The sequence below is a fragment of the Melanerpes formicivorus genome, unplaced genomic scaffold (assembly GCF_026170545.1).
Source record: "Melanerpes formicivorus ecotype bairdi unplaced genomic scaffold, bMelFor1.0.p_v2 SCAF_21, whole genome shotgun sequence".
Taxonomy (NCBI): domain Eukaryota; kingdom Metazoa; phylum Chordata; class Aves; order Piciformes; family Picidae; genus Melanerpes; species Melanerpes formicivorus.
The window spans coordinates 10353346-10379206 of record NW_027142373.1 but is presented as its reverse complement, the minus strand read 5'-3'; the positions used below and the strand labels follow the sequence as shown (position 1 = coordinate 10379206).

At 51.6% G+C, this 25861-nt stretch overlaps 2 protein-coding genes across 9 annotated transcripts in view; one reads left to right on the top strand and one right to left on the bottom strand.

The window, feature by feature from the left end:
• The window catches only part of MYO15B (myosin XVB), a 28015-nt gene extending 11427 nt beyond the window's left edge, over window positions 1-16588 (top strand). For both annotated transcript variants that reach the window (XM_068151520.1, XM_068151519.1), the window contains exons 16-43: window positions 401-497; window positions 840-986; window positions 1264-1453; window positions 1573-1663; window positions 2196-2406; window positions 4063-4178; window positions 4717-4776; window positions 5263-5338; window positions 6518-6636; window positions 6872-6990; window positions 7468-7609; window positions 7746-7857; window positions 8339-8499; window positions 8754-8866; window positions 8980-9043; window positions 9285-9357; window positions 9731-9807; window positions 10114-10190; window positions 10719-10849; window positions 11492-11586; window positions 11863-11940; window positions 12207-12319; window positions 12644-12788; window positions 13136-13263; window positions 13964-14097; window positions 14526-14659; window positions 15246-15386; window positions 15644-16588. In XM_068151520.1, the coding sequence (XP_068007621.1) occupies window positions 401-497; window positions 840-986; window positions 1264-1453; window positions 1573-1663; window positions 2196-2406; window positions 4063-4178; window positions 4717-4776; window positions 5263-5338; window positions 6518-6636; window positions 6872-6990; window positions 7468-7609; window positions 7746-7857; window positions 8339-8499; window positions 8754-8866; window positions 8980-9043; window positions 9285-9357; window positions 9731-9807; window positions 10114-10190; window positions 10719-10849; window positions 11492-11586; window positions 11863-11940; window positions 12207-12319; window positions 12644-12788; window positions 13136-13263; window positions 13964-14097; window positions 14526-14659; window positions 15246-15386; window positions 15644-15703 (3204 nt within the window). In that variant the 3' untranslated portion in view covers window positions 15704-16588. The remainder of the gene's footprint in view (window positions 1-400; window positions 498-839; window positions 987-1263; window positions 1454-1572; window positions 1664-2195; window positions 2407-4062; window positions 4179-4716; window positions 4777-5262; window positions 5339-6517; window positions 6637-6871; window positions 6991-7467; window positions 7610-7745; window positions 7858-8338; window positions 8500-8753; window positions 8867-8979; window positions 9044-9284; window positions 9358-9730; window positions 9808-10113; window positions 10191-10718; window positions 10850-11491; window positions 11587-11862; window positions 11941-12206; window positions 12320-12643; window positions 12789-13135; window positions 13264-13963; window positions 14098-14525; window positions 14660-15245; window positions 15387-15643) is intronic.
• The window catches only part of RECQL5 (RecQ like helicase 5), a 54754-nt gene continuing 32646 nt past the window's right edge, over window positions 3754-25861 (bottom strand). For 2 of the 7 annotated variants that reach the window (XR_010988908.1, XR_010988907.1), the window contains exons 10-21: window positions 24655-24754; window positions 24147-24183; window positions 23384-23442; window positions 23177-23253; window positions 22654-22747; window positions 22066-22206; window positions 20945-21618; window positions 20644-20725; window positions 19598-19849; window positions 18738-18810; window positions 17395-18630; window positions 3754-3814 (exon numbers count right to left, since the gene is read on the bottom strand). Coding sequence is in view for 2 of the 7 variants with exons in the window: in XM_068151521.1 (XP_068007622.1) it covers window positions 18530-18630; window positions 18738-18810; window positions 19598-19849; window positions 20644-20725; window positions 20945-21618; window positions 22066-22206; window positions 22654-22747; window positions 23177-23253; window positions 23384-23442; window positions 24147-24183; window positions 24655-24754 (1690 nt within the window). In the remaining 5 variants the exon portion in view is untranslated. Of the gene's footprint in view, window positions 3815-17234; window positions 18654-18737; window positions 18811-19597; window positions 19850-20643; window positions 20726-20944; window positions 21619-22065; window positions 22207-22653; window positions 22748-23176; window positions 23254-23383; window positions 23443-24146; window positions 24184-24654; window positions 24755-25861 lie in introns of those variants that run through there. The other 5 variants (XR_010988911.1, XR_010988909.1, XR_010988910.1 and 2 more) reach the window with 5 other exon arrangements.

The following is a 25861-nucleotide window of genomic DNA, read 5'->3' as shown; positions in this document are numbered from 1 at the left end:
GTGGTTTGGCAGAGAGGGGGGCAGAGAGCTGTGCTTACCTGTGATGGCTGAGGCCTTTCAAACTCTGCTTGCTGAGTCTTTAAGACACAGGACCAAACCCTGTTGGCATTGGCTCTGTGGAGGTTTGGCTGCAGTGTTGGCCAATTAATTCCCAGCTGATTTGTACTTCCCCATAGTCCTTTACCTTCCAGCAAGTTGTCTTGGGTCTCTAATATGTACTCCTCCTTCCTGTGACTTGGTTGATGATTCCTTTGTTCAGAGACTGATCTCCTGGGACACTCCCAGATGGGATGAAGTTCTAGATCAGAACATGAGGAGGGAAGCTCCCCTCTGAACTTAAGGGCACCGTGGAGGTGTGGGCTGGCTAGTGCTGACTGACCATGCTGTGAACTGCTTGCAGGTTTATGAGTACACAGAAGACCAGTCCTCCAGCAGTGAAGATGATGAACATCTTCCAACAACTTTCCAGGAGAAGAGGGAATATTTTCAGAAGAAGGGTGAGCATCTCCCACTGTGGGAATTTCACTCATCATAGCTCCTTGTTCTGCAGCCTTCCTGGCAAAACAGGGAGTTCTTATCTCCCTGTTTGGAGCCCAGCTAATCCCTGCAGGAGCTGCTGGTGCTGTGTGTAGCAGGAGTTTTGGGTGCCTCCTCAGCTGGCTGCATTCAGATTGTGAGGTGTTGAGTTGCCATCTTTTCTAGGAACCTTTGGACTTGTGGCTGACACCTGCCTCTAGAAAGCACAAGCTTCTGCTGGCTGATGCAAGGGTGGGCACTGTGCTGTTAGTGCTGGGGTTTGGCCATGAGCTTAACCAGCTCAAATGCCACTTTTTATGCAGGAGAGCAAAAGATCCGAGTGAAGAAAATCAGGCCTGCTTCCAAAGCCTGGACCCCTCCAGCAAATCCCCAGCCAGAGCAGGAGGAGGAGAAGAAGAAAGAGCAGGAGACAAGGAAAGAAGAGAAGCCTAGACCTAAACCAGAAGCAGGTAAGATGCTGTGCAGCGGAGCCCCAGGCAGGCTGCCAAGCAGGAACTTCTCAAGAGCAGCAGGCCAGGATATATGCAGAGGAGGAAAGCATCTGGCTCTCTTGGAAGTCTACAGTTTGAGATGGGAGAGAGGAAGGCTGAGCTTTGGGAAGTGGGACCCCTACGCAAGGCTGTGGCCAGTCAGCTTTGGGGTGAAAGAGAGGGAGCTTCCAAGGAGACAGAGAGCTTTCTCCTGTGTCTTTGCTGGTCTGTTGGTTGAAGCTGTCATCCCCAACAGCTCCTGCTCCTGCTTTGCTGCCTCCTGAGCCGAAGCCAAAAAGCCAGACCCCAAAACCAAAGAAGGAGCCGCCCGTGGTGAAGCCTTCAGGCCCCGAGCAGCGGCCTGAACCCAGCCGGGAGATCCGCAACATCATCAAGATGTACCAGAGCAGGCCAGCCCCCGAGCCCCAGCCCGTCATCCCTGCCAGGTGAGAGGCTGGGGTCCTCCTGGGGGGCAGGAAGATGGCTGGGAATATGTCTCTGCACTGCCACGTGGCTCCATTGTGGCTACAACCCCTCTGTAGCTGTGTTCCCCATTTCCTTTCAGGAGAGTGTCCACGCCATTTATAAAGAAGAATGACCCCAAAAACGAGGCTCTGGCCAAGCTGGGAATGGTGAACCTCCCATCTCCTGTATCAGTGAGTTCTTTGCTCTCTGATCACCTTATGAGCTTAGCAGAAAGGGCCTGCATACCCATCCTGCAATAGGTTGGAAGCTATCTGGTAGTGCAGCAGGTGATTTCTTGATGGGTTACCAGAGAGTTGTGAGCCCATAGCGTGGTGCTGCCCATTCCAGACTGGATTCCAGTCTGTAAAGTCACTTTGAGGAAGGCTTTGGAGCAGCAAGTCCTATTGTTGAGGTTTGAGGTTGAGCTGAAAACAAGCACATTGTTTCCCACATTTGACACCAAGGTTTTGGCCCATTGATGCTTTATTCCCCTTCCCAACTGGAGGCTTTGATCTCACTGACTTGGTTCTCTGCACCTGGGTTTGGTTAATCTTCATCTCGTTGTGGACAGTGTGTGGATTTCACAGTCCTGGTGTCCCTGTTCACACACATCTTGCTTCCAGGGTTGGACTGCTGCCCTAGGGATGGTTCATAACAGCAGTGTCAGCACAGGGCACAGTAATGCAGAGGATGACTGGGTCAAATGGTTTTGCTGTCTTGCAGCCATCCCCCTTACCACAGGAAAAGAAAATCCCTCCACCTACCAAACCCAAGCCAAGCTCAACTTCTAGCTCCATCAAGGAGAAGCAGTTGCCTCTCCTGAGCATCCTCAGCCAGCCGATTATTCCACCTTCTGCTCTTCCTCTTCCCCCACCATCGCCTTCACCTCTCTCAGAGCTTGGGAACCAAGACTGGGAAGATGCCACAGGGAAGGGTGAGTATTGACTTCACCCAAGGCATTTGGTAGCAGGGAGGGGATGGGGTCAGAATCAGTCCAGCGGCCCAGGAGAAGTCACAGCTCATGATCTGTCATCGGCCAGCTGGCTAGAGACTGAGTGGGCTGTATGAAACCAGAGTGACTGTCATGGCTCCAGTCTGGCCCAGTAATCAGCATGGCACTTGCCAGTTCTAGCTCTTCCCTGTCTTCCCATGTGCATGTCAGGCATAAATGAAGAAGGAGGGGTTGGGTTTCCCTGAAGAATGCAGCTAAACCCAGAAGGGACCTTTGGGCTGCAGCTTTATCAAGGTTCAGCACACGATACCTTTTATTACTTACCTGAGGCACAATTACTTTATCAAAGCTGCAATTCAACAGGTGGACTTTAGACCAGGGAGGAATGGGCAGCCAAGTGTTCTACCTTCTAGAGACTCTGAAGGGTCCTTAAAGATAGGCTGAGGAATGAGGGAATGTTTCTCAGAGGGAGAAAGAGAGCTTGAACATTGGCCATGTGCAGATTGTCTGGATGCTGCCCACCTAAATTGTTCTCAGCAGTCCTTTGGAAGTGTTTTAAGTTGTGCCTCTGAATTTTAGCAGGAGCCTGGAGCCATAATTCATTCTGTCCTTTGCTGCTATTTTGGATACATGTACAAGCTTTACATTTTATGACATAGAAGGAACAGCCAGCCAAACACATTGCTGAAGCAGCTTCCCTGGTATAGATTTCCCCTGTTTCACTTCCTCTCTCTTTTAAAACACATTTCCTTAAGAAGTCCTGTGAAGGTAAATCAAAGTGCCTGGATTAGCCTGGAAAAGCCTCATCTGCTTTTGATGAGGGATATCGAACCAGCTGAACTGTAGACTCTACTGGAGAGTTCCTGTCAGTGAGCTCTGAAGTTTGGAAAGCTGGGAGTGCTTGCATGAAGACATCCTTATCTCATAAAGCAGTTCCTCTGAATGGTCCTCTTCAAACTGCCTTTAATGGATCTCCTGCAGAGAAGAAGTTCAGTGCAAGTACTGGGTGCCAGAACCAGTGCAAGTACTTGTACCAGAACCATGCAGTCTGCAGCTCAGGGGAGAACTTTAATGTCCTTTTAAAACCTCTAGCAGCCTTTTGGTAATGACATGAAATGAAGCTTATGTCTTCTGCCTTGAGCAGAGGGATAGTATTTTGCCTGGGATGCTGTGTGCTCCCTGTCTCTGGAGTGCTTCTAGGGGGAGCACTGAACTTTGTGCTCCTGCAGCAAGTGTAAAGGCTCTCAGAAATGCTGCTGCTCACATGATGGCTGTTGGGAGCATGCACTCACATTGGCTGATCACTGACCTTCAAGAGTGTTCCTGGCAATATCCAGTCAGGCACTGTCCTCTTTCTCTTGGTAGGTCTTTGACAGGTGGGAAGGTGACCCTATAGGAAGCAAATTAGACATAAGGCAGACACTCTTCCCTGTGGGGGTGGTGAGGAACTGTAACAGTTTGCCCAGGGAAGTTGTGGAGGCTCCAGTGCTGGAAGTGCTCAAAGACAGGTTGGGTGAGGCCTTGAGTGACCTGCTCTAGTAGGTTAGGTCCATAGTAGTGGGGTTGGAACCAGATTATCTTTAAGGTCCCTTCCAATACAAAGCATTCTGTGATCTTCTGTGCTCTCTCCTGACACAGACTCTACTGTAACAATGACAGAAGATGATGACATCAAGACCCAGCTGTATAAACTTGCTACCAGTGTCAGCTTTTCCTATGCCAACCCTGCCTGGAAGCTCTTCCTGCGCAAAGAGGTGCAGTTCATTAGCTGAGGGCTGGCTACAGGGGGAGGGAACCGGGCCCACATGTGGATAAAACCACTTCTTGTCACCCAGTGTGATACAAGAGCACAAAGATAATTCTGGGAGGAGGTCACACAGCACAGGAGTTGGAGGCAGGGGATCATCTGATGGGAGATCTGGGCCCTGCTCTGCATTACTGACTCAGGTGTCTTGCTTCCTTCCCTGTCCTTTCCTTGTTCTGTAAAGCACTGAGAAATCTACAAATGAATTTGTATCTGGTGCTTTCCTGTTAAAATAGTATAAATGTGTTTAAAATCCAGTACTGTGGAGTGCACTGAGCTAATCAGGTCCCATGGACTCAGCACTTTACTGCTGGTCCTTCACTCCTGGTCACATTCACAGTGTCTCCTCCTTGCCAGGCTTTGGAGACTCATTCCTCCCTGGCAGTAGGGCATATAGAGCACAAAACATCCCTGGAGAGTTATTTCTGCAACATCTGTAAACATCTGTAACATCACTGTTAGGGTTTTTCTCTCTCTCTCTCTTGCAGGTTTTTTATCCCAAAGAAAATTTTGGTCACCCTTATTGTCTGAACTTGCTGTGTGAACAGGTATGCACTGGTGTATGGCCCAAGGCCTGCTGTCTCTGGGGACAAATCACTCTGTAGTGACATTCCATAAGTTACCTGCATGTCTGCATGCCTAGTGGCATCAGTCTCTTCTCCAGGTCCATTCAATCAAGCCCCTGTTCATTCCTTAGAATCATAGAATGATCTGGGTTGGAAGGGACCTCTGAAGGTCATCCAGTCCAATCCCTTCTGCAGAGGCATCCTCAACCAGGCCAGGCTGCCCAGAGCCCTGTCCAGCCTCACCTTGGCTATCTCCAGGGATGGGGCCCCAACCACCTCCCCGGGCAACCTGCCCCAGTGTTCCACTACCCTCATACTAAAGAACCTGTTCCTAACATCTGATCTAAAGCTGCCCTTCTCTACTTTGAAGCCATTCCTGAAAGTCAGTCTGTTTAAAAGCCTGAGATGCCCCAAGACAACCAGCTGTGGCCTTTTCAAGAGAAACCTCTCTGTTCCCTCCCCCTGCAGATCATGCGTGACACCTTCTCCGACTCCTGCTTTCGGATCTCCAGGGAGGAGAAGCGCAAGATGAAAGATCTCCTGAGTAATTACCAGCCCCATCATCCCTTCCTCCCTCTGCCCATCCCAGAGCTTTGGTTGGACCTGAGAAACCAACCTCCCCACCCCTTTAGGCAGGACTTGGGGCAGAGAAGAACTATTTGTCACTGCAGCAAGAAAGCATTTTGTATGTGCTGCGCAGTGCAGTGCAGTGCAGCCTGGGGATGGTCGTTCATTCCAACTGGCCAGAAAATGGCCCTGAAATTTATCTGAGCAAAAAGAAATATCATAGGCTGGGTATGTTTATTGTGTGTGTGGGGGGGTTGAGTTGTTTCAGAATTTCTTTAACAGAAACTTCATGCAGAGGGAGAGAGAAACTAATAGTAGGCTGATACGTGCAAGCAACGTGGTGTCCTTTTAGAATCATGGGTCATAGAATTGTTAGGGTTGGAAGGGACCTCAAGGATCATCCAGATCCAACCCCCTACCATGGCCAGGGACACCTCACACTACATCAGGCTGCCCAGAGACACATCCAACCTGGCCTTACAAGCCTCCAGGAATGAGGCTTCCACCACCTCCCTGGGCAACCTGTTGCAGTGTCTCACCACCCTCACAGGGAAGAACTTCTTCCCAACATCCAATTTATTTTTTTCCCATTCCCCCAGTCCCATCACTCCCTGACACCCTAAAAAGTCCCTCCCCAGCTTTCTTGTAGCCCACTTAAGATACTGGAAGTCCACAATAAGGTGTCCTTGGAGCCTTCTCTTCTCCAGACTGAACAGCCCCAACTCTCTCAGTCTGTCTCCACAGCAGAGGAGCTCAAGCTCTCTGCTCATCCTCATGGCCCTTTTCTGGACCCCTTCCAGCACCTCCAGATCCTTCCTACAATAGGGGCTCCAGAACTGGATGCAGTACTCCAGATGGGGTCTCACCAGAGCAGGGTAGAGAGGGAGAATCACCTCCCTGGACCTGCTGGCTATGCTGCAGCCCAGGATGTGATTGGCTTTCTGGGCTGCAAGCGCACACTGCTGGCTCATGCTGAGCTTCTCATCCACTGGCACCCCCAAGCCCTTTTCTTCAGGGCTGCTCTTTTTGCCTCTGCATGCCGTCTGCTGTGCTGTAATCACTGAGGGGGACTGGTGGGAATGAGGCCCTGTGCAGAAGGAGACTTGGCCATCTTTGTCTTGCTGAGAGAGTTTCTTCTTTGTTTCCTCTGCTGCAGTGGAGCTGAGGGTTGGCAGCAGTGCCCAGTCCATTCTGGAGGATGGGATAAAGAAGAGGATCGTGCTGGCCGCTCGGGATAACTGGGCCAACTATTTCTCCCGCCTGTTCCCAGTTCATGTGAGCCTTAATCTCCTCACCACACCCTGGGCTAACTTCAGCTGGGTGGTTCTAATTCACCTGCAGTCTCTTTCTGTCTCCCTGCCCAGCCACACATCACCTTCTCTACCTCCCTGGGTTTGACACCTCTGTCAGCCCATTTATGGTACTTGGGGTAGCATCTTCTTCTTCCCCTGCTGCATCCTGCCCAGGTGGGATGGAGCCTTTAATGCTCTCTGCTGCTTTCCCCTGGCAGGGTGAGAATGGAAGCGATGTGCAGATCCTGGGTGTTTCTCACCGGGGCATGCGGCTGCTGAAGGTGGTGAAAGCAGCTGGCTATAAGCCTGAGCACCTGAAGATTCTCCGCAGCTACAGGTGAGCAGAAGGGCTGCAGGATGGTGATGTGTCACTTAGGGAATGGGCTGGGCTGGAAGGGACCTCCAAAGGTCATCCAGTGCAGCCCCCAGGATGCTCTCAGAGTGTTGGGAGAAAATCCAAACCGGTGAGCTGACAATTCCCTGGTTGTGCTGCCCCAAACCAGGTGGGACTCAGTGACCCTTTCTTCTAGTCAGCTTGGCTTTTCCCTCCCCTTCCTACCCTCTGCTTTGCTTACAGTGAGTGAGTGCTTGGTGTGAGCCAGCTCCATGCACATCATCACAAGGGAGGTCCTCAGAGTGGTGGGGTGAAAGCCATGAGTAGCCTATGGTGTAGGTTGTAACACAGTGCTGATGAAAAGCTGCTCTCTGGAGCGTGCTGAGGCCTGTCTGCATTCCTTGGAATGAGCTCCCATCCCCATAATCTGCATCCCCAGCTCTGGCAGGGGGAGCCTGAGCACGCTGGCTGTGTTCTCAGCTTTGCAGATGTGCTGTCAGTGGAACTGAAGGGCAGCAGTGCCCTGGAGTTCTCTCTGAAGACAGAGCAGCTCTCCCTGCACTCTCCGAAGGCTCCGCGCATCAAGGCCATGGTGGAACTCTTCATCCAGGAGCTGAGGCAGGTGAGGGAATGGCTGTAGTGCACTAGAGAATGAAAGTGGTTTCCCATATGGACCTGAGAGGGCCCATGGGAAGACAGGGTTTGAGTCCTTCACGTCCTAAAGACGAGATTTGACCTCCCCATCACTTCTTCCCCAGGACACCAACTACGTGGTTGCTCTGCGCAGCTACATCTCGGATGACAAGAGCATTCTTAGCTTCAAGAAGGGTGACCTCATTGAGTTACTGCCCATGCAAGACATGGAGTCAGGTGAGGGAGATTGTTGAGATTGGCAGGAAAGGTGGGGCCTGAGTTCAAGGGCCTGCTGGACACACACAGTGCCCAGAAGCTCTTCATGTTGCTGTCCAGTAACCCAGAGGAAAGCAGGCTGCTGTGGGCTGGCACAGTCCGCCTTCAACACTGCCACTCTCTGACCACAGCCCATCTTGTGCCAGCTGCCATGCTCACAGGGGATGTTGTCTTAGGATGCAGGAAAGCCTGGTCAGCCTGATGCTCTCCTTTGCCAGCAGAATCATAGAATCATTTTGGTTGGAAAAGACTTCTAAGATGGGGACAGGGATGGGGACTCACCCAGCTCCCTGGGGAGCCTGTGCCAGCCTTGGAGAACCATCCAGTGGAGAAGTTTTTTCTAAGATCCAACCTAACCCTGCCCTGGTGCAAGACTTCACTGCTGCTTTCTCTGGGGAGCTGCCATGGCTCCTGAGTCTTTCTCCCCTGTTTGTTTCTGCAGGCTGGAAGTTTGGCTCCACTGGTGGCCGCTGTGGCATTTTCCCCACCAGCCTGGTGCAGCTGGCTGCAGCCCCTGACTACCTCAGCATCAGCATGGACCGGCGTGGAAGGCGGTGGAAGGGCGTGAAAGCTTCCTCAGAGAGCAGGAACACCAGCAGGGAGGTGAGCTGTCCTTGGGCAGCTTCTAGGGGCTGTGGCTGGGTTCTCTGGGAGCTGCCAGGGTGGGTCTGTGGTCCTGCTACCATCTGACCTCCAAGGCTAGAGGGAAGAGGTGGCTGAGACACTCAGATACTATCATAGCAGGAGGGGGAGGCAGCAGCTGCAGATGAGGCCTCCCCAGGTCTGGCAAGTGAGGAGGAGGCACACTGCAGTTCCTCAGCTGACTTTTGGGGTGGGTTTGGTGCTTGTCCTTGCAGAGTTCTACTCCCAGCCTGACATCAGAACCCAACAGCATTATGTTAGTCCCTGCTGGGGATAATTATACCATGGTGGACTTCGCCACAGCCTACTTCCGAGATGCTCAGTCCATGTGAGTAAGCTGTGGTCCTTCCTGAACTATACACAGGACCTGTGTGGCCTGACCCACACCAGGCCAGTCTCTGGGATATTTCTTGGTTTTCATGTTCCCTCTCCTCTGTCTAGGCAGAGGCTGAAGGAAATGTCTGCTGAAAAGAAGAGTGTGGCTGACCTGGTCCAGCACACCAAGGTAAGCAAAGTGTCTCCCCCTGGCTACAGCCAGAATCCCAGCTCCACCACTGCCTCCAGCTTTGTTTCCACAAGGCAGAGGCACAGAGAGCAGATCCTTGGCTGTAGTCTCTGCAGAAGTGTAGATCCCCCTGCTTCCAGTGCTGCCTGCAAGATCCTGGGAGCTTGTGCCTCACAGGAAGCCTGCAGCACAGGCTGTGGGATTTGCCATCCCAGCTTACCTTTGTCTTCTGGCCCTGCAGGTCCCAATCCAGGAGTCTTTGCTCCAGTACTCTGATAGTGACCTCAATGAGCTTGCCACAAAGAACTTCAAGAGTAAGTACCTCCCTAGGACACTAACTGTAGAGGCTGGGGCAGGGGTGAGTGGGACAGCCTTGGTAGCCACACACAGGCATCATGAGGCCCAAAGCAGGCAATGAAAGCTGAGAAAGGAAGGTCCCTCCCAAGGCATTTCTGCAGTTAGTAACTCTCAGTGTCCGTGCTGAAAGCATCCAGCAAAATGCACTTTGCCTCAAGTGCAAAGTGTCTGAGAGACACAGTGCCTGGGATGGTGCCCCACTGACTACACATGTCCACTGCAAGCCTCTTAATAGCCTGTGGAGCAGAAAAGCTTTCAGGAAATTCTCTACTGCCTGCCCCATGGCAGGATCACCTCTGCTCAGACCTAAATGGTAGCTTCTCCTTGCAGCCCTGATGCAGTTCATGGGAGATCAACCAAAACTCAAGAACCAGAAGGAGGCTGAATGCATCTATGAGATCCTTCAGGTTTGTGACCTTCCCCTGGGCAAGGTGCTGAAGCACCAGTGGGAATGAAGGGCCAAGATCTTGCTGGAAGAGCCATAGTGAAACCTCCTTCATGAGGAAGTGAGCTGGAAGAGGTTGACTAAAAACACACAGGGAAGGGGTTGCATGTAAGTGGTTTCCCTGGATCACTGGAAGAGGGCACAACCTAGAAAGCACTAGAGACCAGAGGCTGCAAAGCCTCAGCTTTGGCAGAGCTCTGGAGCTGGGAGGGGAAGGGCACAGGGATGACCTGGGGCCTCTCTGATGCTCTCTTCTCTCTGAATGCAGCTGTGCAAGGAGAAGGAGAGTTTGCATGATGAAATCTACTGCCAGGTCATCAAACAGGTCTCCCACAACCCTAACCAGTGAGTACCAGCACTGTCCTGTGTGTGAACAGCTGAAGGGGAACCGTCTGCCTCACTGCCGGCACACCAGGGCCAGGGAAGAGGCTGACCCCTAATGATGTACTGTCCCTGCCTGCTCAGATGCTGGGCACTCAGAGAATTGAGCCAGTCACTGTGTTGGCATTTTCACTTCAACAGATGTTTGTTTTCTCTCTGGCTGCTGACACATCTGGGCACTGGCAAATGTTCCTGGTAGTGGTGCTGGCCTGATTCCTTCATCACAGCCCTGGGGATCTGAGTTAGGGACTGGCTTGACACCAGACTGCCCTGTAATATGGCAGCAGTGACATCAGAGTGACCTTGACTGCTGTTAGCTGTTAGAATAATTGGCTCAATCCTTTCCTCAGCCTAAGAAGTCTCAGACCAAGGGCCACCACCTCATTTTCTGCCACCTGCCACAGGTGTTCAGAAGGGCAGAGGCTTGCTTTGAGCTGCTTGGAGCAGGAATTGTCTCGTTCCAAGGTGCCCACAATTCCTTCTGTTCCACAGGGAGAGTATGCTGCGTGGCTGGCTGCTCCTAAACCTGCTAACTGGGTACTACCTCCCTTCCAACATCCTGATGCCCTATGCCACCAAGTTCCTGCAGCTAGCCAGCAGTGATCCATCTAGCACCCACCATGGTATGGCTCTTTCTGTGTCCTGTAAGGTAAACGTCTGCCCCCTTGTTACTAAGGCCCAGTGGTCAAGGAAAGAAGACAGGATCCAAGCAGGGACATTATCTAATGGGGAAATCTTCCTTATCTCCTGCTGGGCAGGAGAAATCATTAGAGTGCTGAGGGAGCTGAGCCTGCAGGCAAGTGTCTGCTTTAGACCTCTACTCTTTCTGGTTTTGCAAAGGTCATTTTCCATTGCATCTTCAGACAGGCAAGGTGGAACCACTGTTCTGAGGCTCAGCTTAGCCCTGTGGCTTAGGCCCAGTTTGACATCTAGACCCTGGGGAACAGGCAGCCTGTGGTCTTCCAGAATCAGCTGTGAAGTATTTGGGTAGGAATCCTGCCTTGGAAGTGGGTTCTAGTTCTCCCTGCTGCCCTTGGATGCTGTCTGGGGTGGCAGAGTGAGAGATAAGGTCAAGACGAGGCCTTAAGCAGCTGAGTCTTGTTGAGACGTGCCCCTGCCCATGGCAGAGAGGTTGGAGTAGATGATCTCTAAAGTCCCTTCCAACCTGAGCCATTCTGTGATTTGAAGTCTCTCTGCCCTCCAGAGGAGCCACCACTGGGCCCTCTGTGTGGCTCTGCAGCTGAATCTCTCTCCCTTTCTTGCAGACATAGCCAAGACCTGTCAGAGCAACCTGCGCAAGAACTTCATGTACGGGGGCCGCCGGCACCTCCCCTTCCCCGTGGAGCTAGAGGCAATGCTGGTATGGAGGGGCAGGGATGCTGGGGAGAGAGGGAGGGCAGAGGCTTGCCAGGAGGTGCATGTGGGTGGTTGGTGCTCCAAGAGAGGAGATGAAGCATAAGTTTGTAAGGGGATTGGGAAGAGCACTGCTATGCAGTAGGCAGGACTATGGGCAGGTGCTATGGGCAAGCAGTAGGAAATAGAGATGAGGAGGAAGAGGGAGAGAGGAGGAAGAAGAGGGAAGAACAATCACAGAGCTGATGACATCCTGCCCCTCTTGCTGCCCTGTCCCTTGCAGAAGGGGCGCAGCGCTCGCCGGCTGACGGTGCTGATGCCTGGAGGTGTGGAGTACATCACCAAGATCCAGACCTTCACTGTGAGTGTTCTGCTTGGAATATCTTCATTGATCTAGACTCTGAGCCACACCAGGGTACTCCCATACCCACCAAACCCTGGGCTTGCCTCTGCTTCCTATAATGTTATGACAGTTTCCCACTCACTTCCTAGGAGCCCCTGGAGCCACATTCTCTGTGCAGGGCTTGCACAACGCTGGGAGGCCTGACCCAGCTTCATTCTTTGTGCAAAGCCCAGCTTTGGGCTTGTCTGTCCCATGGTATTTATTTGCTCCTCTCCTTGCTCCAGGTGGCCAAGGAGCTCTTGCAGGAGATCTGTGAGAAGATGGGGGCAGGTGACCATGAAGAGATACAGGACTTCGTTCTTATTGCCAGCAGGAGTAACAGCAACAACCTTGGCAAGTAGAGACTCCAGCAGGGAGTACCATGGCTACTGCTTTGAAGAGCTCCACCCTTGTTGGCTCTGGGGAGCTCTCCTCTTCAGCAGTTTCCCTCTGTACTGGGGTTAAGGATTGTGCCTTCTCTGGGGCTCTGTTGCTTGTTCCTGAAAGAGGGATGTGTGCCCCCCTGAGGCTCCATGGCCCCTTGGAATGGCCAGTGACTGGAGTCGCAGGGGCAGGGTGAGATAAAAGTGTGCAGGAGGACTCCTGTCCCAGCCCACGGAGCTCAGCCCCCTCCCTCAGCACCAAGAGCTCTGAGCCTCTCTCTGTGTGAACCTGCAGGCAGAGCTACAAGGCCAATCAGATCAGAGGAATACCTTCATGATTACCTGCTGGAGGACAAGTTGGTCACCATGACTCTACGCAGGCTCATCTGGAGGACACCTCTGCACTTTGAGAACCAAATTTACACTGATATCCATTATGGACAGGTAAGCAACGAGGCCAGGGTGTGCACCAGGACCCTACCCAACAGGAAGGTCCCAGAGCAGCTGAAGGAGCGGGAGGAGTCTGGCTGATGGGCTTTGTGTGCTGTTTCTGGGCGTGACTAAGAACTGAAGCTATGGCTGCAAGGGAGGCAGCCTGTCTGCAGCCCCAGCCTATGAGCTGTGCTGTTCCAGACGTGGCTTATGCAGCTCTGAGCCTTTGCTTTGGTGCTGCCAGCCTGAGCTGGATGTGTCACAAACAAGGCAGGATGTGGTTCTGCACAGCCTGACTCCCCCCAGACCTGCCCGTACCTTCTGGCACATGTAACAAAGGCTCCTTCGCTGTCTCTCAGATCCTGAGTGATTACCTGGATGGGAGGATACTGCTGGGCCGAGGCAAAGAGATGGAGATGGAGGTGGGAGTTCTGGCAGTGCTCCAGCACTGGGCCAAAAGGGAGCAGCAGAGCTCTGCGCTCTCCAGGTATAGCTGTCTGGGGCTTGGGTCTCTGTCTCTAATGGCTGCTGGCACCGCAGGGGTTGGGGTGGCTGCCTGAGAGTACTCTCTGGGTAATTACAGAATGGGCACTTCTGGAGAACAAAAGCTGCTAATTAAGGTCACTTAGTGATTGACTTCTGCTTATAATCAAGGAAGTTTACCTCCAGTTCACACTCTTAAAGCTGACCATCTCTGATCCATATTTCCTTCCACACTCCTCCCTCCCTTCCCACATCTTTATGCTCTTTGGCTCACAGTGGAAGCAGTATCTCCTCCAGCTCTCCTCCCAGCACCATCACCAAGGGGCAATGACACATCCCTGCTCTGTGTAGTGCTCTACACGCACAAGGGCAAAACAGTTTTAAAGCAAGACGGTGTTCAGCTGAGCCTGCTGAAAGGCACAGCCTGGGCCTTTGCTTCCATGCCACAGTCCTTGTGTGAAGAGCTCCTGCTGCCTGCAGAAAGGAGATTCCTCCCTGTGCTCTACTCAGTGGTGCACAGCTGCCCCTGTGTGGAGAGTGATGTCTCTATGCTATCCTGTGTGCTCTTCTCCTCTCCCTTCACTCTTACCCCAGCCATGCAATTGAAAATTGTTGTCAGGTCCCTTCCTTCCTCTTAATCCCCCTAGTTGGCCTTCTGATTGTAGCTGGGCCGGGGCTGATTTACTCCCTGCTTGTTGGCACAGGGAAGCGCTGAACGAGTACACGCCGAAGAGCCTGCACCCCTCCGTCAGACTCCAGGCTGTGGAGAGCCATGTGGGCACCCTGCTGAGAACCAGGCAGCCCCTCCAGCCAAAGGAAGCAAAAATCCAGTTCATAGGTGAGGAGACACCCAGCCCTGCTTCAGTGTGACTCCAGAGCAGGATGGAAGGTGCTCTGAATGCACTCTTGGGGCAGCCTGGAACGGGCCATGCCACAGAGCTCCCCGAGAGCCTCCCCTTGCAGCCTGGCACTTGTTCCCAAGCATGTGCCCATGATGGCAGAAGTTCCACCTCTTCTGCAGTAGGTTTTGCAGAGCTCTGTACAAGTTGTGTTTCAAGTGGAATTCTGGCTGTTCTCTGGTCAGAAAAGGACATCCCTTCAGGCTGCTGAGAGTTGACTAGCAGCAGCCTGGGGGGGAGGGAGAAGCTGTCAATCTTCCTTGTTAATGTAAAAAAGCTTGGGAACACTTGCAGCTTTTGCCCACCTCAGGCTAGAGCTTGATGGCTTGAAGCTGCTGCCTGCAAGCCACCTTTTGCTCTCTTACAGAGCAGGTGATGAAGCTGCCTTTCTTTGGCTACAACACCTACATGGTAGAGAGAGTCAGCAACGACACCATCCCTGTGCCCTGCTTCTTTGGTGTGAACAAAGAGGAGATCATTGCAGTGGATAGCATCACCCAGGTATGCCAGCCAACACCTTCTAGAGACCAGAGTGCAGATGTCTGTCAGATGTTAACTTGACCTTTAGAAGGACTTGTGCAGGAGGAGACTGCATTTATCTGCATCACAGCAGCCCACAGCTCTACCCCAAAGCAAAAACCCCCCAGGTGGTTCAGTTGGTAGGGCATCAGACCCTTAATGGGAAGGTTGTGAGTTCAAGTCTGCAGTGGGCATTTAGTGTCCTCCCTACTCTAGTCATGAGGGCTGTGGTGACAGGTTGGACTCAATGATCTTTGAGGTCCCTTCCAACCTTAGGAAAACTGAAAAGACAAGAGTGGTAGAACACTGAGTACTGCCATTGTCTTCTTTTGTAAGCCCAGTGATCATGCTAACAGCAAGGTCCACAGGAGAAGCTTAGGTCACAGTCCTGATTGTCCCAGTCTAGGGCCATGCTGGCAGCAGGAACCTGCCCTGTATTCTGTACACACTTCCCACTGTCCCAGCCTTCAACATGTTCTCCAGGTGAATCCTATTTGGTGAGACTCAGCTGCTCTTCTTTGTAAGGGCTGCACCAGAAGAGTGTTCTGTGGCTTTTCTCCTTAAACAGGAGGTCTCCTGCATCATTCCCCTCAAGGAGGTGCAGCAGATGCGACTCCTGAGGCCTATCTCTGAGGGAGGCCTTCCTGGCATAGAACTGGACTATGGCTCAGCTGACAGCCCCAAGGCTATGTGGCTTGAACTGTCGCAGGTAAGACCAGCCTGCACCTACAGCTCCCTCCTGGCAGTTCTGAAACTGCCCTTCACTGCCCAGCTGAGACTCTGCTAAAAGACTCTGCCAGAAGACATCTCTCCTGTCCCAGAGGTGCATGGGGGCACTGCCCAGGCCCCAAAGTGCAGCACCTACCTGACATTTAACCATGGCAAGTGGTTTATGGGGGTACTTAGTTCTGAGAAGCAGCCACTTCTGGGCCAGAGAATGACTGGCAGTGATTTGTGTCTTGACAGGCTAAAGAACTGTACCACACCATCATTGCCATCCTGGATAGAACAGTGTTGCACCCATAGAGCCTAAGAGGAGAATGGTGAAACCCAGCAGCACAGTTTTGCTATCTTTGAGCTTGTTCAGTGCTCCCTACCCTGTCTTCTGGAGAGGACTCTTCCAAGAGACATCCATGACCTCAGACAGCTGCTTTCCCAGACTGCCACCACAGTGTTTGTTGATGGACTGGACCACAACCTCACCCCTCAAGTACTCTTCCTCACAGCAATGCAGGCAGTGGCTACACAAACCACCAGACCTCCTTTAAACCACCAGACCTCCTTTCCCCACATCCCTGCTTCTTCATAGCCTCTTCCAGCAGAGCAGCTGAACAGATGAAGGTAGCTGCCTTCATACTGTGCAGTGTGGGACTCCCTGCTTTTTGAATTAGCTAACAGGAGCAAAGACTGAGGCTTGCTAGAGGTGCCACACCAGCCAGCAGAGGCTGTGCCCTGCCCTGGCTGTTGGTGCTTTCCACAGCCCAGCTTTTTCTCTGTATTGACACGCAAGGGGGCCCCCACAGCAGGATTTGTGAAGCAGGAGCTTGCAGAAAGCATCTTAATTGCAAAGCAGATCAGTGTTAATGCACACTTAACACATCTGTTGGGGCACAGATTGAGCTGCAGTGGTAAGACAGTTCATTGTTAATTAGTTTCCTACTGACATAATGATCTGCATCTGTTTCCCTCTCATATAAAGAAGTCAGTCACATCCCTGCAGCTGTCACACATAATGATGGCTCCATGCCCATGGTGAAAGGGTACCCAAAGGGAGCTGGTTTGCCAGCAGAGGATTGTCCTGGGTTGTACAAAATTGCTTAAGTTATTTTTATTGCTACAGCTATCCCCTGGAACTGTAAAGTCTCTGCCCTTCAGGAGACTGCAATAAACTAATCACAGTGATGTTTTGGAGCTGTGACCTGGCAAATACTGCTTTATACCCACCAGCAGATGATTCACCTGCTTGAGGAGAAGCTTGTTACTGGCAGCTGGGAAGGGGACAGATTGGAGGGTGCTCACTGCAAACCATGGTGCACAGCCAGCTTCTTGCTGATGAGTAGATGCCAGCAATAACTACACCACCTTCTGTGTTAGGAATTTCTTTTCAACTGCTGCTCACTGTGTCCCGTGAGAGCTTAGCTGAAGTATATCCCACCCTCCCCCTTCAGCAGTGTAAAACACCACCATGACATGAAAAGAGAGAAGATAGCTGAAGATTCACTTTCCTTTATCACTCATCTTCCCCTCTCACTCAACTTTTGCTGCCTCACACAGAGGCACAACTCCCTTGGTTAGAAGTGCCACACACTGTGATAAAGCACTTTGTCACCCAACCCCAGGCCTTGGCCAGCCCTTTTGGGAGCCTCCTGATTTAGAAGATAAACAAAGCACTTCTGAGGAGTTCACCTAGGCAGCAGCTCAACTCTGTAAGCACTCAACTGGGGAGATAGTAACCCCACCTGAGTGGCTGATAAAACAGCACTTCTTAAAGGGAAGGCAAAAGAGCAGCCAACAAGCAACAGCTGAAAACCACTTGTGTTGTGTAAAAGGCTTCCTGTAAAGCCCTTTGTACTCCAGTGAGCACAGCAAGCTGCTGATGGAAGTGAACTTTGAGTTACACATTCCCAAGTTCTCCTGGTTCCAGCTGGAGCAGCCCTGCAATTACAAGGGGTTGGAGGTACTTCCCACCCCTCCCATCCTCTGCTTGCATTTGTTACCTGTCTGTTCAGATGGCTGTGGTCACAGTGATGGAGCCTGTAAGACTGAATGGTGAGAAAAAGCTTCCAGAAGAGTCCACAGCAGCTGTAACATTGGTTTATTGTCACTTCTGCACCTACCCTTCAGTACACCTAAAAAAATACATCTGTTTAGTAGTGACCCAAAAGCCTGGGTGATGGCTTCTCAGGCTGCAGCCTCCTCTAAGCAGCACTTGTGCCTGGGGCCACCAGCCTCTATGGGCATGGCACAAAGGCAGAACCCAACAGAAAGGACTTGGGCCAGGGAATTGGGTTATTTCAAGCCCACTGCCACCCCAAGCTTCAGGTCCTTATATAAATATAGCAGCAGAGGCACCACAGTGCCAGTTGGAGGGCCAGGCTGCAACAGCAGCAGTGCCCTTGGTATTGCAGACTGTGGGTGAGGCACAGAGAGCAAATATGGCTTTAGGGGTTACAAGCAAATGCTGGGAAGGTGTCAGCAACCTTGGTGCAACTGTTGGAGGAGTTACCACTGAAAGAACATCACTGCCTAAGTGAAAGGGCAGGCAGGAGTAAACAAAGTAGAAAACCTTCAGAATAAAAGAAAAAAAGGAATCCAAGGCTCTCCACCTTCAGGAAGCAGACACTGCCTGCATGGTAAAAACAAAATGCTCCCTCCTCCTGCCCTCCAAGGGAAATATTCCATCCAGGAACCCAACCCCAAGGTTGTCTCTGGCAGCCCTGAGCACAGCATGTGAACCTGCAGCAGAAGGCTTCTACTGGTTAACACCAAAAGGGGAACTGACAGCAGGGAGTGAGGGGAAAAGCCATCCCAAAGCAGAGCCCCTGTTGGAAGGGCTGAGCCCTTCCCAGAGTGCTGCAGGGACAGAGGTTGGAGACTGCAAAAGATGGGACAGCAGCCTGTAACTGAGCACAGCAGACAGCCTTCAACCCTCTGGGCAAGCAACACTGGAGGGCTTCAGCACCCTGCTGATCAGAGGGACTCTCCATGAGTTCACAGAAAGGTGCACGTCACTAAGGACAGCAGTGAGCTGTTGTTCCTCACTTCTGCAGGCTCCCCAAACCCTCCATGGCTGCATTCTTCTGGATCCCCTGGTCCCACTGCTGGAGAAAGGAAGACAGCCAACAGGATGGATCAGCTCTCTGAGCTCTGCAGCTCCTGCCAGTCTGCCTCGCTCTCACACCTGACCCGCGTCTTGAAAAACTCCTTGATGAGTCTCTGTGCTTCCTCCTTCACTGCAAGAGAGGAAGCACCACCTCTGAGATGATACTCAACTCCTGCCCCCTCCAGAGACATCAATCCACTTAGCACCCAAAGAACCCAAGATCTGTGGCCAACTCACCAGTCTTGCGGCCAGGGTTCTGCTCCTCAGTCAGGAGGTGAGACAGGTGCCGAGCAAAGCCCTTGAACAGATCCTGCAGGAGCAGAAAGCAGGCATCAGTTACCTCACCAGGCTCTTCCCATGTTTGCCTTGCCCTCAGCACAGGCTGGCTGCAGCACAAACCATTCCTAGATTTAGACTAGAGGAGTGTTGCAAACCTACAACAGGGCTGGAGCAGCAGTGCACACGTGTGCCACCCACAGAACACCCCCAGTAAAGGACGTCAGAACTGGGGCTGAGCTGTGGCCACTCCACAGGTGGGAGCTCTGAAAACATGCCAGAGTTCAGTGTGACAACATGAACAGTCACAAAGAAGTGACAGGGCAAGAGGAAATGGCCTCAAGTTGCACCAGGGGACATTCAGGTTCAACATGAGGAAAAACTTCTTCACTGAAAAGGTTCTCAAAGACTGGAACAGGCTCCCCAGGGAGGAGGTTGGATCCCCAGGGAGGAGGTTGGATCCCCATCTCTGGAGGTGTTTAAACGACACAGAGATGTGGTGCTGAAGGACATGGTTTAGCACCAGACCTGGTAGAGTTAGATAATGGTTAGACTCAATGCTCTTAAAGGTCTTTCCCAACCAAAACAATTCCAGGAGTCTAGTTTCAAGTGTGGAAGCAACACGATGCCACTTCCAATCACACACAAAGCCTTTCTGAGACAGGCGAGTTGCTGCACCCAGAGACACCAAGACAACACATAGCCAGATGTCACTTGGAACTGAATTGTGGCATCCAGATCACCTCCCCCTTCTTAGGGCCCCAGAGCACTAGGGCAATGCCTTCTCCTTCTGCTAAAGAGGATCCTGAGCTGTGCCCTACCTTGGAAGCAAATTTGCCACCCTTGTAGAACGGGGTCAAATACTTGACAACGATGTCTGCTGTCTCTTTGAGGGACATGCCTTTGGTCACTGGCTGTACAGTCTTGCTGGTTCCTTCTTTATCACACTGTGATAAGTTTGGATCAAAAGTCACCTTCTTCTTTGATGGACCAACACCTTTGCTTTCTGGCTGGGACAGAATAGAAGATTTTGCCATTGTCCGTAGCTGCTTCGCTGCAGAACTTTCCATATCCTGGAGACAGGGCAGAAGAAAACCAAACTCACTAATTACAGCATCAGAAACCCAGCATCACACTCCCAAGCAGCCACTGCCTTCTGAGACCATGAATCAGCTTCCTGCAGGCTCTCCCAATAGTGAAGACCATGCAGGAATCTGGCACCTGTTTCACTGTGCAGACAGAATTCCCTCTTTCCTACACCGAGGGACTTGCAGGGCAACTCTTTAAGAGAGCCCACAATCAGAACTACCCCATGACACCCTAAATGCTAGACCCCATCCTATTGCCTGCCAGCAAAGGATTGCCCAGGATGTCTACTGAGAACACACCCCTCAGGAAGAATCAACCAGGTTCAGTTTCAAAGAGCAAGGAGAAGACTGCAGGTGACAGTTCCCAGGCAGTCCCAGATACTATCTGCAGAACCAGAGACCACATGGCAAGGAAGGCTGTGAGCATGGCTTGCTTCTGCCTTGCCCTGTGTGTCACTGGCCTGGGGCTGTTCCCTTCAGTTGAGAAATCACCTTGCTAATTATAGTTACAGATCCACAGAGGGTAGAGAGGCTCATTCCAAGCAAGTCACCAGCAAGGGTGCAGTCACATGTGTGGCAGAGAGGGAACAAAGCTGAGTGGAGGGGAAGCTTTCCACTGCAGTCTGAGCTGCTGGCACTGGGCCAGCGGGTGGCAGAGGAATGGGCCCTCCCCAGAGAAAGAACCCTATGAAGTGAAGGAGGAACACTCCCAGAGAGCAAGCTGGCCCAAGATGAGCAGGAGAAAGAGAGGAAATCAGCATCCTTTAATAAAGTCTTACCTCATGTGATCCTGGTCTCTTCCCACTCTCACCTTCCCCGGCAACAGTTTGCTCAGTTTGTGCAGCATCTTCAGTAACACTGCTGGGAAGAGTGGAAAGAAGGCCAGCTTGAGTCATTCCACAGTGAAGACATCACTGCATTCACTGGCAGTGCTCCCAAGGCTCTCCATGGTAAAGCAAGAGCCTCTCTCACCAGCCCAGACACCCAATACAAATGTTCCCAGTTTTCCAGGACAAGGCTGGTGAAGGTTCTGCAGCTGTTCACAGGGCAATGTGGGGAGCAGAGAGGTAGAGGTTTTACCTGGATTTGACAGCAATGTCTTCCTGAGGAAGTTCACATTCAGCAGCCTGCTGGGTCTTCAAATCCTCCTCTCTCTCAGTCAGCGTTATTTCCATGTCTCCCAGTTCTTCATTCTCTGCCTGGGACTGCCCAGGGGCATCCTCTCCAGAGATGCCTTCCGTTTCCTGAGGTATTGGGTTTTCTTGACACGTGCTTTGGGAAGAAACCTGAGGTAGTGCTGCTGCAGAACAGCCATCTTCCTTTGCTGAGCTGCAGCCTTTGGCTTTAGAAGCATCTTTGGGAAGGGAGAAGAATTTGAAAATATCCTGGGACTCCTTTCTAGCTGCTTCTGCAAGCATTTTCTGCTTCTTGCTAGGTTTGAACTTCTTAGCAGGGCTCTCCTGAAGGGCAGCTTTTGCATCTGGACTGGGCTGCTGTCGCCTCTTTTCAGGCAGCAGTACTTCTGCCCCAGCACCCTCACTACTTGCTTTGGTTCCTGTTTCTTCCTTCTGGAGAGCAGGTTTTCTGGTGTCCAGTTCCTGACTGCAGTTGCTGCTGTCTTGCCTGTTTGCACAATCTGCCTTTTTTTTGCCTGGCTTTACCTTGCTCTTCTCCTGGCCCTTCAGCACTTCTGAAGCTGTCTGGAACAAGCTGGATGCCTCTGGTAGTTTTAATCCCACACGCTTGGGTTTGAACTGCAGAGAAATGGAGGAGAAGAACTTTTGGGTGTGAGAGCTGTAAGGACGCCCTGGGAGCATGCTGAGAGGAGCTAAGTGTTTGTACCCAACACCCCAGTGTGCACAGCCTCGCACTGGGGAAGGCTCCAAAACTGACTTAGAATCACAACCATCAAGTGGGACACGAGGGGAGTGGATTGGGTTGAAGTCATAGTGCAAATGACAGCAGCCTTGGTTAGAGCAAGGTGAGAGCAACTTCCTCACTGCATGGCCTGCAGAGGGGTTGTGCTCAGTAACAGGAACCAGCAGGACTAGCTGATCTCACTCCAAAAGCAAAGGACAGACAGGGACAGCAATTACAACAGAAATACACAGCTGTGGCCACAGAAGGAACATCAGATGATAAAAGGCAGACAGACAAAGCACACCATTCCCTCCCTGCCTGGCCCTCCTGAACTCACTCACCGAGTAAACCTGGGAGGCAGGCAGGAAATCAGCTTCTGCTGGAGATTCAGCTTTTGTTTCTGAGCTGCTTTTGCCCCCAGTTCCAGACCCAAAGACTGAGAACAATTCTCCTTGTTTTGAGGCTTTGTTGATTTCTGCTACCTGAAAAGAGAACAGAAATATGTTCTCTAATGGCCAGAAATTTTCACATGTTCCTGCCCTTGCACATACAGAAGCCACAGTGCAAAACAAATGTCTCCCTTGGACAGACACCTCTCCCAAGAACTGAAACATCTTCAGCCACATTTATGGCAACCAGCTAACCTAAACCAAGGCTTCTCTGCTGTCAGCTACAGTCTGAGGAACTCCCCATTCCCTTATTGCTAGGCCTAGAAGGTATCTGGGATTAGCTTGCACGAGTGTGTAGGTTTCCTAAGCCAATGTGATTCTGGGCCCTGCTGGAAACAGAATCAAGAATAAAGATTTGGAAGGCATTCAAGGTAAAGCAGAGCTTCTCCTTCATCTCTCCCACACACACTCTACCCTGTTTCCCCCTGGAGCTGAGGCCACACCAGGTTCAAGGGAGCAAGAGCAGCCTTATGGCCCTACCTTCTTTAGCACACCTGCCTTGTAGAAGTTGGCCATTTTACTGACTCGGAAAACTTCATACTCCAGCTCCACAGCACAGGCATGAGGGTCTGACCTGTAACACAGGCTGGGGTGATTTCTGGCAAGACACACTTCTACATCTGCAAAGGGAACACTAATGCTTAAGCACCTCCCAGAAAGTACCAAATTCACTCCCTGGGGAGCAGGAATAAGTGATAACACCCAGTAAGTCCTAAGGGATGCAGGGGTGAATGGAAAGGGTGATAGAAAAAGGTTTCAAATCCAAGTCCTCCGGTCCAGCTGCTCAGTTTGGAAAGCACACTATCCCCATCTTGTGGGGCAGGGAAGAATTGGCACTCCCAGGATTGAGCTGACTTAGCAGCATCAGGCACAGGAATCCTCATACCTGGCCCTGAACATCCCTGCAAGGAGGATGCTGTTACATGAAGCTACATCCTCTGGGAACAGTCGTGCTGCTTAGGGAAGAGCAGGCCCTGTGTTCCCCTTTTCTCTCATCTCATACCCTTTGCCTTCTGCTGCTGGTATCTTCTGATTGGCACTCAAAGCTTCTTCCAGCAACTTCAAGCAGTGTTCCCGTCCCTAGGAAACATGGGATACTCAGACATGCTCTGCAGAAGTCAGACTTCCATCCCTGGAGGAGTTAGAACAGGGCAGGCAGAATCTTTGTTGTTCTTTGCAAGTCCACAAGCCTGGATGTTAACTTTCTTACCTTCACTGTCAGCTTGGAAATCCTCCTGCTGGAGGCATCCTTCAAGGGACAGTCTGCACCTGCCACAGAAGGTGTTTGGAGAAGGTATCATGCAAGGGCTGGGGCTCATGGAGAACATCTCAGCTGTCCCTAAGGAGGGTGCTGCTTGGCATGCTCCTCCCTGCATAGTCACCCCAAGTCACTGTAGTCACCTTTTCTACTTGGAGAAGCAACAAACTCAAACCCTGAAGGCAAAGTGAGGTTTTGTCTCTCTGGATGAGAATACCTAACTTTGCCAGGGTTGGACTGACAGCCTTCCCAAACCTGCCCATCTTAGCTCTTAGGAAACAGCCCTTTTTTGCTCCCCAAAACTTCAAAAGCCAAGAGGCTGAAGAGAGTAATATGAACATCCAGGAATTCTCTTACAACAGCCTAAACCCTGTGCTGTTAGACAGCAAAGATTTTCAGCAGTTTCCTTACAGCCCAGTTGAATACTGCTGCATCACCACCGCAGAAACAGCCTACAGAGGCGGCTCAGACATCTTTCCTCCTCTCTTGTTTACTTGGAAGAGTTGCTCAGGAAGATGCATTCCACATCTTCACCTCAACCAAAGTTAAGCTCTGATCCACCTCCTCCAGCCAAGTTTTCACAGCCAAGAGCCTGGCCCCTGTGCCTAGGGACTGATACCTCCAGTGTTGATGCTGTATAAATTACACACAGCTGCAAAAGAGAAGGCTTTCTTCCCCCCAAGAGAACCCACAATAAATCAAAGAAGATATTTACTGGGAGGAACAAAATCATCCTTTTCTGGTTCTTTGCCCTGGAAGAAAACAAAGATCAGTCAAACATTCCCATTCCTGCAACACACATGCAGGCCTAGAAGCACAAAAAGCATATTTTACAGCCCTGCTCCCAGGGAAAAATCAATGCTGAAGTTACAAAGGCACCAAAAAGGAAGAAAGAAGACAAAGAATGAGAATCAAAGCCAAAAGTTCCCCTCTACTAGAGGAATATGCAAGAGAAGGTGACCAGGAAGATGTTTTCACTGGTATCAGAGGTATAAAAGCCAACAGAATCCTCTTGATCAGCACTGCAGAGCAGTCAGTACATGAGTATTTCCTCGCATCATAGGGCTGACCCAGGACAGGGAGAACACAGCAAAAGCAGAGGTACAGAAAGGAAAAACCAGAACAAGCAGCAGCAAGATGCAATCATTTACTCTCCTTGGTGCCAGGAAGCCTTTATGCCTGTGAGACAAGCTCCCAGCACCCCACCCGTGCCACCAACTGACCCTGCGCAGGCTCATCTGCTTCTGGTAGAAGTTGTTCCACTCTCGCTTCCGACTCTCTTCATCAGCTTCACCCCCATGCCCACTGCCTTCTTCATCATAGCTGGACAGGGCAGGAGAACAAGAGGAACAAACGTTTCTGTAGCTGCAGCATTACCTGGGGGACAGGCTTTGGAAAGCCTCTGTAGTTATGAGAGGTGCTCTAAGTCATAGTATCAGTCAGGGTTGGTAGGAACCACAAGGATCATCTAGTTCCAACCCCCCTGCCATGGGCAGGGACACCCCACACTAGATCAGCCTGGCCAGAGCCTCATCCAGCCTGGGCTTAAACACCTCCAGGGACAGGGCCTCAACCACCTCCCTGGACAACCCATTCCAGGGCTTCACCACTCTCATGGTGAAGAACAACTTCCTCCCCACCTCCAGCTTCATTCCATTCCCCCTAGTCCTATCACTCCCTGAGATCCTGAGCAGTCCCTCCCCAGCCTTCTTGTAGGCCCCCTTCAGATACTGGAAGGCCACAATGAGGTCACCTCGGAGCCTTCTCTTCTCCAGACTGAACAGCCCCACCTTTTCCAGTCTGTCCTTATAGAAGAGGTGCTCCAGCCCTCTGCTCACCCTCATGGCCCTTCTCTGGACACCTTCCAGCACCTCCAGATCCCTCTTGTAACAGGGGCTCCAGAACTGGATGCAGTACTCCAGGTGGGGTCTCACCAGAGCTGAGTAGAGGGGGACATCTTATTCTTTAGCTTCACTGCCATCCCTCAAGCTGGGCAGTGGTGAGTGTCCTCCAAATAATTCATGAGCTTTGTTAATCCCAAGAGCTAGTAAGCAGCAGGATGAATTAGTAGCACATGACCAGTGCTCTGAGAATGGAGGGCTCCATTGCAGAAGCTCTGCCATGGGATTGAGGAGTCACAGCCTTGTGCTGGTTGATAGTAGGCTGAACGTGAACCAGCAGTGTGCCCAGGTGGCCAAGAAGGCCAATGGCATCCTGACCTGTAAAAGGAATAGTGTAGCCAGCAGGAAAATCATTGTGCTCCTGTACTCAGCAGTGGTTAGGCCACACCTTGAGTCCTGTGTCCAGTTCTGGGCCCCACAATTTAGGAAAGATGTTGAGATGCTGGAAGGTGCCCAAAGCAGGGCAACAAAGGTGGGGAGGGGTCTGGAGCACAGCCCTGTGAGGAGAGGCTGAGGGAGCTGGGGTTGC